This window comes from Antechinus flavipes, chromosome 4, assembly GCF_016432865.1.
Source record: "Antechinus flavipes isolate AdamAnt ecotype Samford, QLD, Australia chromosome 4, AdamAnt_v2, whole genome shotgun sequence".
NCBI classification, from domain to species: domain Eukaryota; kingdom Metazoa; phylum Chordata; class Mammalia; order Dasyuromorphia; family Dasyuridae; genus Antechinus; species Antechinus flavipes.
In genome coordinates this window covers 474854388-474866595 of record NC_067401.1, presented here as the reverse complement: position 1 = coordinate 474866595, position 12208 = coordinate 474854388, and the positions used below count along the sequence as shown (strand labels likewise).

Genomic DNA, 12208 nt, shown 5'->3' with positions numbered 1-12208 from the left:
AGTCAGCGGAAGGAAGTGAGGGCGCTCATCCTGGAGAAAACAAGACTCCGGCAACGAGACCTGAGAACCTCTTCAAGGATTGTGGGGAGGATGTGGTCTGGTTCTGTTTGGGCCTCAGAGAGAAGCCGGAGCAGGGGGTGTGCGCATGTGCACGTGCACGTGTGTGTACCTAAATGCAAGCGTGCAATGCACATGTGGGTGTCTGCATGCAAGGGTGCACATGCACACATGGGTGTCAGCATGCAAGGGTACACACATACACGTGGGTGTCTGCATGCAAGGGTGCAGGGCACATGTGGGCCTCATGCAAGGGTGCACATGCACATCCTGGGTGCCTAAATGCAAGCGTGCAGGGCACATGTGGGTCCCTGCACGTGAGGCTGCATATACACAGGTGTGTGCCTAAATGTGAGGGTACACCTGCACATGTGAGTGCCTCATGCAAGGGTGCACATGCCCATCCTGGGTGCCTGCATGCACGGATGCACTGCACATGCAGGTGCCTTGTGTGTTGTGCACCTGGATGTATGTGCATGCAGGTGCATGCCTCTGTGTGCAGGTGTGTATATGTTGTAGACGTGGGGCGGGGAGAGACCCACTTGGACTAGCTGACAAGAGCCCGTTCCTTACATCATGAGGTTGTGTGATTCTGCAACTGATCTTAACCGTTGGGAGTAAGTATCTTAGTCGATAATTGGCTAAGTAACCCCGAGCAGCTTCATCATTATAGATAATAATAATAATACCAATAACAACATCAACATACCCGCCTCATGATGTTACTAAGTTAGAACTAGTTAGAAAATGGCAAATTTTAATACACAAGGTAAATGCCAGCGCGGCTAAATGACAATTCATTTGAAAAAGATCTGGGGGTTTCAGTGGAATGCAAGCTCACTATGAGCCCTCGATGTGTCAGAGCAGCCCCCAAAGCTTGTTGACCATAGGAGAACTCTCTGAGTGCCCAGAGCTGGGAAAGTGAGAGCCCTTCTTCCCCTTGCCCTGGCCAGGCTACCGCTAAAGGCTAGGTTCAGCTCCGGCCACGGGATTTCAGAAAGAGACGGTCAAGAAGGGGAAGGTCTTGGTTGACATCATATGGTGGACATGGGGGAGAGGGAGAAGACGTGAGCGCTGTCTTCAAGCATTTGAAGGACCGTCCATGAAGAAAGGCTGGCCTTTGTTCCATGGGGCTGAGCTGGGAGAAGCTGGAAACAGGCAGATTTAAGCTGGATGGGAAGGGAGATCCCTAGCAATCAGAACGTGAGAGGTAGTGAGTTCCCCGTCCTCAGAGGTCTCAGAGGGAGGTTATTGGAGAGATTGGCCAGGGATGGGGTGGCCAACAAGGCCTCCGAGGGGTCTGAACTTCTGAAGTTCTGGCACTGATTTCTGGAGTCGATCCACTGCACACGGGTGCTTTTTGGTCTAATACTAGGCTATTTAGAATATTATTATTTACTAACACATTGTGTGTATTTTGAATACATTATAAAATCCTGCAGGGTGAGTGCCTTCTTGGTATTTTAAAAAGAATAGCTCTTAATTCAGTTTCATTTGATCAAGGATGGACAGAAGCAGCTACACCCAAAGAAAGGACACTGGGAGATGAATATAAACTGTTTGCATTTTTGTTTTTCTTCCCGGGTTATTTCTACCTTCTGAATCCAATTCTCTCTGTGCAACAAGAGAACTGTTTGGGTCTGCAAACATATATTGTATCTAGGATATACTGTAACCTATTTAACATGTAAAGGACTGCTTGCCATCTCGGGGAGGGGGTGAAGGGAGAAAGGAGAAAAATCAGAACAGAAGCGAGTGCAAGGGATAATGCTGTAAAAAATTACCCTGGCATGGATTCTGTCAATAAAAAGTTATTTAAAAAAAAATAGCTCTGCTTATTATGGGACTAATTTACATTTCTGCCTCCCCTAGTTTCCCAGTCTAAGCTTCCTCCTGAGTCAGGGGTGAAGCTGGCTCTCCCAGGCTCTGCTACCAGAGGCTCCTGCAGGTGGGGAGTGTTGAGGGAGGATGGTCTGTGTCAGCTGAGAACCAGCCTGGCTCCTTCAGGCTCATCACCCTGCAGGCAGCGTGGCCCAGCAGACAGGGCCGGATCTGGATCTGGGGGACCTGGATTCGAATCTCAGCTCAGCTACTTCCTACCGGTGTAAATTTCACCTCCATGCGCCTCAGTTTCCTCATCTGCAGAAATGAGAGAATTGCTCAACAGTCGAGGTCTTTTCCCATTCTAGAGCGAAGATGCTTTGATCCAGTTTAGTTAAAAGGCTTGGATCATTCCAGGCTATCCCGATCTTTCGGACTTTCTCCAACTACAAAGTTGTCCATGCAGACTTAGGGGTCAGAGATGCTGCAGTGAGGATTCTCCCATCAGCTCCATCAGTGTCTGGTTGGATCTGCAGCCTCCCTGGGCTGGGCATTCCCATCCATATGGATCGCTCTCTTTCCACAGCTTCTCATCCTGTCCATGTCCATCAATTAATCCACCCGCATTTATTAAGTGCCTATGATATACCAGGCTTTCCCAAGCCTTTGGTCCTCTTGACTTTATTGTCAGCCAATTTTCTTCTCTTCTTGTCTCCCATTCTAACCCATTTTCTCACCCTTCTCCAGACTAGGCCCTTCCTTTCCTGATTTCTTACTTAAAAAAAATTCTTCCAGAAATGGTCTCGTCACCTACTTCTGCCAAATGAAATCTAACCTAGTCCTCCAAGGCCTGGCTCCATTACACCTCCTCCAATAAGTCTTTCCTGATCCCTCTTCCCCCTTAGCCAAAAATGTCGCCTACCCCCAGGACCGTTACCCTCACTACCTCCTCTTTGAAACCAGTTTGTGTGTCCATGTTTGAACCCATCAGAGGAGGAATCCTAACCTGTTGACCTTGGATCCCTCCTGCCTCCCAGCACAGAGCTTTCCTTGCTTGTACCAAGAAGTTAATGGAGGGAAATGAAGTTTAGAAGGAGCCCTGAAGTTAGGAGCCCTGGGTTCTTATTATGAATGTCATCAACTTGGGAACTTGGTCAAGTCACTGAAACTGTATAAAAGGAGGATGTTAATGGTTATCGAGCCTTCTTCACAAGATTGTCACAAAGCTCTTTGTATGCAGTCAAAACATGTCAAAAATGGGGCCTGTTGTCATTAGGGTTTATTGAGGGCAACGGGGATTCAGTTGAACAGTAAGCAAGAAAGATTTATTATGCACCTACTATGTGCCAGGATACAAAGACAAAAATAAAGCCATTCCTGCCCTCAAGAAGCTTACATTCTACCGGGGAACACAACACAGGAAAGACATCGGCAGTTGGAGAGTTTACCTGAGGCAGAGAGAGGGATAATTTCTATGATTTCAATCTTATCATAATTCCCAGGTAAGGAAATTCCCTTTACCAGTGGAAGCAGGCACCTTCTCTTCAACTCAATTTACAGTTACCTACAGCCCTGGAAAGCCAAGTGACTTGCTCCGAGTCATGTAGTCAGTATGTGGCCACAGGCAAAATTTAAACTGTGGCCTTCCTGACTTCAGGGGGTCAAGTCTCTATCCACAATGCTACACTGCCTTTCCACAGAAATGAGCAAATGAAATAGGTCTCGGTTGCTGGAGTAGTAGTAATACCAATAATGACAGCAATCTTCTATATTTGAAACATCTTTTCAGCTTATTCACTCTACAAATCTCATTTTATTATCATGTGCAACTAAGGAAGCAAAGAGAACAGATTATAATCATTCCATTTTACAGTTGAGAAAACTGAAGCTCAGAGAAAGAAAGAGGCATTTATGGGCAATCCAGATCTGTCTTAAACCTCAGGCTCTTTCTACCTACCCAGAAATCACTAACACCTTGATCTGTTGCAAGATTTAGCCTTGTTCTATTTGGCCCCGAAGGGCAGGATCCAGAACTGGAGGAGGAAGCTGCAAAGAGGCAGATCTAGGATGGAAATCAGGAGAAACTATTCAATCCTTCTTGACTTCTAAAAATGGGACAGGCTATCTTGATTAGTAAGCAGTCAATTCTCCACCCCACTGGGGGCTTCAAGTAGCAGAATGGATTCCTATTCATGTTTGATCCCTTTCCACTATGAGGTTCCGTGATTCTAAGTAATTGTCAATTACTACGAGCCAAACATATATGCATTTAATTACTACATACCTGCCAGATATCCAGGCCCAGGACACTGATGTTGTAATATCTGTAAATATTGGGGTCTGGTTTATACTTCGGATTGTCGATTTCTGGATGTACCCACTCACCTTTATAATTCGGGTTATCAATTATTCGACGTTTCCACTCACCCTAAAATGAAAATCAGGAATGTTGAATGGAAATTGCTGCATTTTTTCCAGCATTTCTAATTTCAAGCAATAAGATAACCCAAATAATTGAACTCAAATTCTCCTGAAATGTAGATTTGGTCCTAATTGTAATAGTCTGTTTTTCATTTATTGAATCCTTTGTTTGTTTATATTTTATAAATAGCCTTTATTCCAGAGTCCTGTGTTGTTCCTGGTGTTTCTCAATTTGAATAAAGGGATAAATGTCAGGATTATCTCCCTGAGCTGAGAAGGCTAGTTGACACTCTGGAAGTTTATCTCAGGAGATAGCAAGATCTTTCTGAGCTTAGAATGTTGAGCTGAATCAAAAGGAATTCACCAAGGGGAACAATGTCGAGTCTTAAGGATTAATGTTATTAAGGTAAAATGATGATACTCTTGGATGGAAGATTTTACAGAAAATATATATTGTATGGTGCAGAAGGAACCCATCATGGAGCCAGAGGAGCTCAGCTTGAGTCCCAGTTCAGACTCTTAATAGAGTTGAATTATTTATACTTTTATTCTATCAAACTCTTTTTTTTTTTTAACTCTATCAAACTCTTAAAAGAATTTCCCTTCTTCTTGTATCATGTCTCCTTAAATCCACCCTCCACCCAGCTACCAAAATAATCTTCCTGAGGAGAATCTGACTATATCACCTCTCTGATCAAAAATCTCCCCAGGGTGCCCTATTCCCTTTATCTCGCATAAGATTTAGATAATCCCTTACCTCTGCTCCCTCTGATTTGGGACTCCTTTTTCAGCCCTATAGGGAACACCAGTTTCTTCTCCTTTCTATTGCTCTGAATCCTTATCTTCCTTTGAGACTCAGCTCAGGCATGAGGGAGGGGGATTCCCATCCTGCCTCCCAGCTCAACTGTGATAGTTTTAGGCTTTAGTCTCGAGTAATGAGGGTCTAATTTGATAACAAGGGGCTAAACCACACTAGAACCAATTTGATTGCTTTATTTCTCCAAAACATCTTTCTTGATCCAGGGTCATTTAGTTTTTGCTTGAATACTTCTAGGGGTGGGGAATTCACTACATAATGATCTATCCTATCTTCCTTTGTAGAGCACCTTGGGTAGTACATGCTCTCTTAAGCTGAGCCACTTCCTAAGGAGTGGATTCTATCTTACTAGCTATGCTAAAGGAGTGTTGATAATAATAATAGTAGTTCTACTAATAATAATCGAAGCTGTAGTAGTTGTAGGGGTAATAGCAGTAGTAGTTATCATAATATCATAACAATGATAATTAGTATTTATATTACATTTCAACGTTCACAAAGTGCTTTACCGAGCCCTACTAACTTCTCCTGATCTCACATCTTACTTGGGACTTGATCCAGTTGACTTATGGGGGGAGTCCCAAGAGAACATTTTGGCTTTTTCCAGATGAGAGACAGCCTGGTATGGTGGAGAACCCATTGCTTTTGAATTTGGAAAATCCAAGGTTTGAGTCCCTCTTCTGTCACTAAGTAAAGGTGTGATCTTGGGCAAGGATCTTAACCTTCCTGAATTTTCATTTCATATGATCATAGAAAGAGAGGAAGAAGGGATGACAGATAGCATCTAGTTTAACCCCCTCATTTTATAAATGAGAAAATCGAGTCCAGAAAGCTGAGCTATTTTGCCCATGGTTACAAGGATAGTAAGTGTTAGAGCCATGATTTCAATGTAGATGCTCTCACTACAGATGAATGAATGAATGAAAAAAGAATTTAAGTGCTTGTTATATGTTCTAGGGATGAGAAAAAAAAAAAAAAAAAGACAGTTCCTGTTCTCAAGTAGTTTATGTTCTATTGGGTTGACACTCCATAGAGAAGGTTTCAGTTGCAAGTCAGATGGAAAAGTCCCATGATCCTAAGGGTGCATCAGCAAAGCAGATATCATTTCTATTGAGAAGTTTTATCAGTTTCTGATAGTGAACCATGGGACAGTACCAAGGACTTTGGTGGTGAGAAGGGATTTCAGCCTCATGCTAATGGGCACAAGCAATTCCAAGGGACTTTCTCTCTCCCTTTAGAAGAGGCCGAAATTCTTTTTCCATCCTTTAGAAGATCAGAATATATGTTCCAAAGGGATCACCTCTATAAAGTGCTTTGTAAACCTTAGGTATTATTTATTATGACTACTACTGCAATAATTGTAATCCAGAACTGGAAGAGAATTCATCTAGTTCAACCTAGAACATAAAGTCCTTTAATGTATAAAATGTCTGACAGAAGGTTATCCTACCTTTTGATATTTGAACATCTTCAGGGACAGGGAACTCACTGTTCCAGTATTGGACAGCTCTCAATGTTTGAACGTTCTTCCTTAACCTTAAGCCAAATTCAGCCTCCCTACATCTGCTACTTCCTCATTCTCCCCTCTGAAGCCACAGAGATGTGCCGTAATCTTTCCTTTATGTGATAGAACTTTAAAAATTGAGAGGATAGAATCATGTCACCCAGTTCTTTCTCCTACACACTAATCTTCCTCAGTGGCCTCGGCTGTTCCTCAAGGACGTGGTTTGGCGAATCAGTTGGCACACGCTGCCAGCTCAGAATCCTTGGGTCAGTCTCCTCAGTTTCCCTTTTTAAAAACATTTATTTATTTATTTGTTTACAATGCATATGCATGGGTAATTTTCCAACATTGACCCTTGCAAAATCTTTTGTTTTTGTCCCCTAGCTGGCAGGTAGTCCAATACATATTAAATAATATGATAAATAAATAATAACATGAAATACATGTTAAATCCAGTATATGTGTACATATTTATATAGTTATCCTGCTGCACAAGAAGTATGTTCAGACCAATGTGAGATAAGCCAGACATCCTTTTTAGCCCAGTGCCCTCCCCAAACACATCTACCAAGTCTCAGAGATACTATTTTATCCATTAAAAGGTCCATCCATTTCTTGTCCTATATTTTGTTCTCTTTGCAAGAGAAAAAAAAATCCCCTTTACCTTATATTTTGGGTTTGGGATCAAAGGAGCTTCCCACTCGCCGTCCATTGCTGTATCCCAGTCATAAGGTTTCTTCACATCTGGATCCGGAATTTTTTCAAAATCTTCCCAGTCCTAAGATAAAATTCACCCACCATAAAGACTCATTAGTGGGGCAGCTAGGTGGTGTGGTGGATAAAGCATTATTAGCTGTCCAACATAGTTTGGTCCCCAGGAATACAAAGAGAGGAGCCCCAGAATGAAAGGATTTCCAGATGTGTATAAATATCTGCTAAAAGTGAAATAGTGAAAGAGTTATACTTTCAATGGCTCCTAAAAGTCTTTGTCTCATTAATTAGCATCATTTGTAGATAGGGGACCAGGAACAGAACATGTTTTACCTCTGGTTTTTTGTCATCGGGATCCTCAATTTGGGGTCGCTCATCCCACTTTCGAGGTTTCCTCGCATATGGATCTTTGATTTTTTTGGGGGGGAGAAAATCCCAGTCATCCTCTAAGGTCCCCACTATCACCAGTTCATTATCTATCTTGACTCCATATGTGGAATCTGGACGAAGGATCAGAGTATACAGATGAGTGTCCTTGTTGATCTGTAGGGAAGGGAGAACAGAAGGGAAAGAGCCAATTCTGAAGAATTCTGCAGCATTATCCTGTCTGACTCCCCTTGTAGGGAGTTTACCTGAGAGAGAACAAGAGGCTTGATTTGGGAATCTGAAGGGTCCCAGATGATGCTGACCCCATAGCCCTAATCAAGCCAGCCCAGCATGGCAGAAAGTCTGGGAGAATTGCAGAGGGAGAGCTTTCTTCTCGACTCTTTAAAATTTGAAAGGACAGAACCACATCACCCAGTTCTCTGTCCTACAGATTAATCTTCCTCAATGATCTCAACTTTCCTTAGTGCGGTTGGGTTGTTTTGCTGTGTAGAAGAAGAAGGGCTCAGAGCTCACCTTTCAATCAATGAACAGGACAGAGAGGAACGTTACTGATGTCATTATTTAACAACATTAACTGGACCAGGAGGAGGAGACAAGGCATTTACCTGGGAGACATATACTCAAGGACCCACAACGATGTAGAGCAGGAACGTGGACAAGCAAGTTAAGTTCATACATTACCAACTCCATGTACCATTCCTGATTCCCTCTGCACTAGAATCCCTCAAATTACTTTGTGTTTATCTTGTATGTACTTCATACATGTGTGTGTATAATCTCGGTGTGTGCATAATATATAGTATATTTGTGTTATATATATATATATATATATATATATATATATATATATATGTATACATATATATATATATATATGTTTTTATATATTCCTCCAGATAGAATATAAGCTCCTAAACATTTGATATTATTTCATTTTTTAATAGTGTTTCCCCTTTTGTAAGTAAATTATCCATTTTATATGTGGCCATTTTATTTACTGAAAGAGACCAGTAAAACAGCTTCAGATAGTTGAGGACCTGAAAAAAAAAAATTTCTCTGATAAATGGACTGAGGGGAAAGGTCTGAAAGTTGCTCAGAGGCAGGAATGCTGAATAAAGGTAGGGATGGCTATCTGTCAGTTCTTAACATATAACCTTATTCTGAGAATTTTGAAGGCTATCAATGAAATGAAATGAAAGAACTTATTGGAAACTATAAAAAACTGTACATGGCACATTTGTGTTCCACCTGGTAGAACTGTGGGATTTGGGTTCTCCACCCGAGTTATAGATGAGTTACTCTTCATAAAGAAGCCTAGCTATTAGACCTCAGGTGAGTTGGTGAGAAGATGAGATAACAGAGATCAGCAAGTGCCTGTGTATAAGCAGACAACAATGATGGAAGCAGAGTGGAGGAGAATGTAAGGGGAAGAATGACTGTTTGGGGCTGAGTTGGCTGAGATGCTGATTTAAGCCTTTGTGTCACTGGGAGGTCTCTGTTGGAGAGGTCTGTATTTGCATGAAGCTAAATGGAGTAAGTTGAATCCTGTTATGTAAAAAAGCCAGCAGGACTTGTTTTTATTTTATTTTATTTATTTATATTATTATTAATATTATTTATTTTGGTGTTAAGTCCAGGATCACACAGCTAGTAAGTGTTAAAAGAATATGAGCCTGGGTTTGAACTCAGGTTCTCCTGCTTCCAGGGCTGGTGCTCTATCCACTGCACCATTTAAGACTTATTTTTTGCTCTTCAGTGCCATTGACAATCTCAGAGTGGAGAAGCCTCACAAGGGTGTGATTACCCTGCCCTGTATTATTCTCCTTGATTTGAGAGATAATTCCTCTGAGTCCAAAGAGCAGATCTAGGGGCATGCTTTCCCCTAAATAATTTAACAAGGCTTCAGTACCCATCTAAGGGAGCAGACCTGAAAAACTGCAGACCTCAGGTTTATGACTGCTGTTTCACTGAAGTGATTCTGTATTACTAAGAAGAGTTTAAATCTCCTGCTATCCAAGAGTAGCAGAAAAGCAGCTTCATCCAGCAGGTGAGCACAGTCTCAGAAGACAGGTGATATGACTGTTCTCTAAAAGAAACTATTGACATTTAATCCTGCAGTTTAAAAATATGAGCTGACTTGGGTACATGGTTTCCTTACCTGTGAACATCACTGCTAGGTTTCTGTAAATGTTGACCTATTCAATGTGTGTTTTGTTAGAGAATATGAGTCAAGTTTATGGCTGAGCTGTTATGTTTTGATTATTACTGTTTTGTTTTCTACTGTATAAACATTAAGGTTATTTTTTCTTTTCTCTTTTTGTTTGGTAAATGTTTCATGTTTAAAAGTCAATGGTATCATGAACCAATGCTGAATGGAGTGAGCAGAACCAGGAGAACGTTGCACATAAGAACAGCAAGATTGTGTAATGATCACCTATGAGAGACTTAGCTCTTCTTAGCAATTCAGTGATCTGTGACAAGAATCAGATTTGATGTTTGTAGCAGCCCTATTTGTAGTGGCTAGAAGCTGGAAAATGAATGGATGCCCATCAATTGGAGAATGGCTGGGTAAATTGTGGTATATGAATGTTATGGAATATTATTGTTCTGTCAGAAATGACCAGCAGAATGAATACAGAGAGGACTGGCGAGACTTACATGAACTGATGCTAAGTGAAATGAGCAGAACCAGGAGATCATTATACACTTCGACAACGATATTGTATGAGGACATATTTTGATGGAAGTGGATTTCTTTGACAAAGAGACCTAACTGAGTTTCAATTGATAAATGACGGACAAAAGCAGCTACACCCAAAGAAAGAACACTGGGAAACGAATGTGAACTATCTGCATTTTTGTTTTTCTTCCCAGGTTATTTATACCTTCTGAATCCAATTCTCCCTATGCAACAAGAGAACTGTTCGGTTCTGCAAACATATATTGTATCTAGGATATACTGCAACATATCCAACATATAAAGGACTGCTTGCCATTTAGGGGAGGGGGTGGAAGGAGGGAGGGGAAAAAAATCAGAAAAGAAATGAGTGCAAGGGATAATGTTGTCAATATAAAGTAATCATTAAATAAAAATTAAAAAAAAAAAAAGAATCAGATTTGAGATGGAAAACACCATCCCCATTCAGAGAAAGAACTATCGAGACTAAATGTGGATTGAAACATGATGTTTTTACTTTTTTTTTTCCTTTCTCATGATTTTTCCCTTCTGTTCTGATTTTTTTTAACAACATTGAATATGTTTATTCCATGGATATGGAAATATGTTTAAAATGATTGTACATATATAACCTATTTCATATTGTTTGCTATCTTGGGGAGGGGGAGGAAAAGAAAGGAGAGGAAAAAATTTGGAACTCAAAATATCACACAGATAAATGTTGAAAACTATCTTTTTAATATGGAAATATATTTTGCATAATTTCACATGTATAATTGATATCACATTTCTCGGCTTCTCAATGGTAGGGGAGATCAAGAGGAAGGGAGAGAATCAAAACTTAATTTAAAAAATTAATGATAAAAATAATAAATTGTGTTTTTTTAAAGAAAACTATCTTTACATGTAATTGGAAAAAATAAAATACTATTAAGTGGGGGAAAAGGAATCATGGTATTCTTGGGTATGATTTGCATAAATAGGGAACATATCAGTAGGGGCTCAAGAACTTAGTGGTAATCAATAAGAGAAAATCCTTCATTGCTAGTGGCACCCACTTTGTCAAGCTATTACCTGTCCACTGAGTTAAAATCACTTGACTAATTCTACTGGCTCCTTGTACTGAGTTTCTAAGTGACTTATTTTCTGAGTCAGAAGACATGAGTTTAAAATCTTACACAAGTAAGTGTTGAAAACTATCTTTATAATATGGAAATGTATTTTGCATAATTTCACATGTGTGATTGACATCACATTGCTTGGCTTCTCAGTGGGGAGAGGAGATCAAGAGAAAGGGAGAGATTTTGAGTTCCAACTTAACTATGTGATCCTAAGAAAGTTATTTAACTCCAATTACTTCCAAAACAAAAAATAAATAAATAAAATGATTTATTCTGTTGCTAGTACCACTCCTTAAAAGAGAAAAAAAAGCTCATAATTCCAGCATCAGCAGAATTCCCAAGGGACCATCTAGTCCAAACTGTGTGGTCCTACCATACTTTGCCTGCTACTTTCTATGATATCTGAATGCTGTCTCTGAATTTCTCCCAAACCTCCATGCCCAGGCCTGTGGACTTACCCTGCACTTGATGGTTTTATTAATTTCATGGTTTTTTCCTTTATAATTAAGGATGACATGTACCTTGTTGTTTCCCATTCCACAGATATCTGGGCCTGAAAATTAAAAACCCAATGACATCAGATAAGCCGCAGTATCACTGTTTAGGACCAGAAGCAAAGATGAATCTGCCCCTTGTGGTGTTAGAATCATGCAAGGTGAAGGATCATCCCATTTTGGCCTGCAATGGGTTAG

General features: G+C 40.6%; 1 protein-coding gene across 1 annotated transcript in view; it reads right to left on the bottom strand.

Moving 5' to 3' along the window:
* The window catches only part of LOC127561679 (calreticulin-like), a 34214-nt gene that overhangs the window by 8347 nt on the left and 13659 nt on the right, over positions 1–12208 (bottom strand). Inside the window, exons 4-7 of the mRNA XM_051996859.1 lie at positions 11975–12069; positions 7665–7874; positions 7285–7398; positions 4163–4306 (exon numbers count right to left, since the gene is read on the bottom strand). Coding sequence (XP_051852819.1) covers positions 4163–4306; positions 7285–7398; positions 7665–7874; positions 11975–12069 — 563 coding nt within the window. The remainder of the gene's footprint in view (positions 1–4162; positions 4307–7284; positions 7399–7664; positions 7875–11974; positions 12070–12208) is intronic.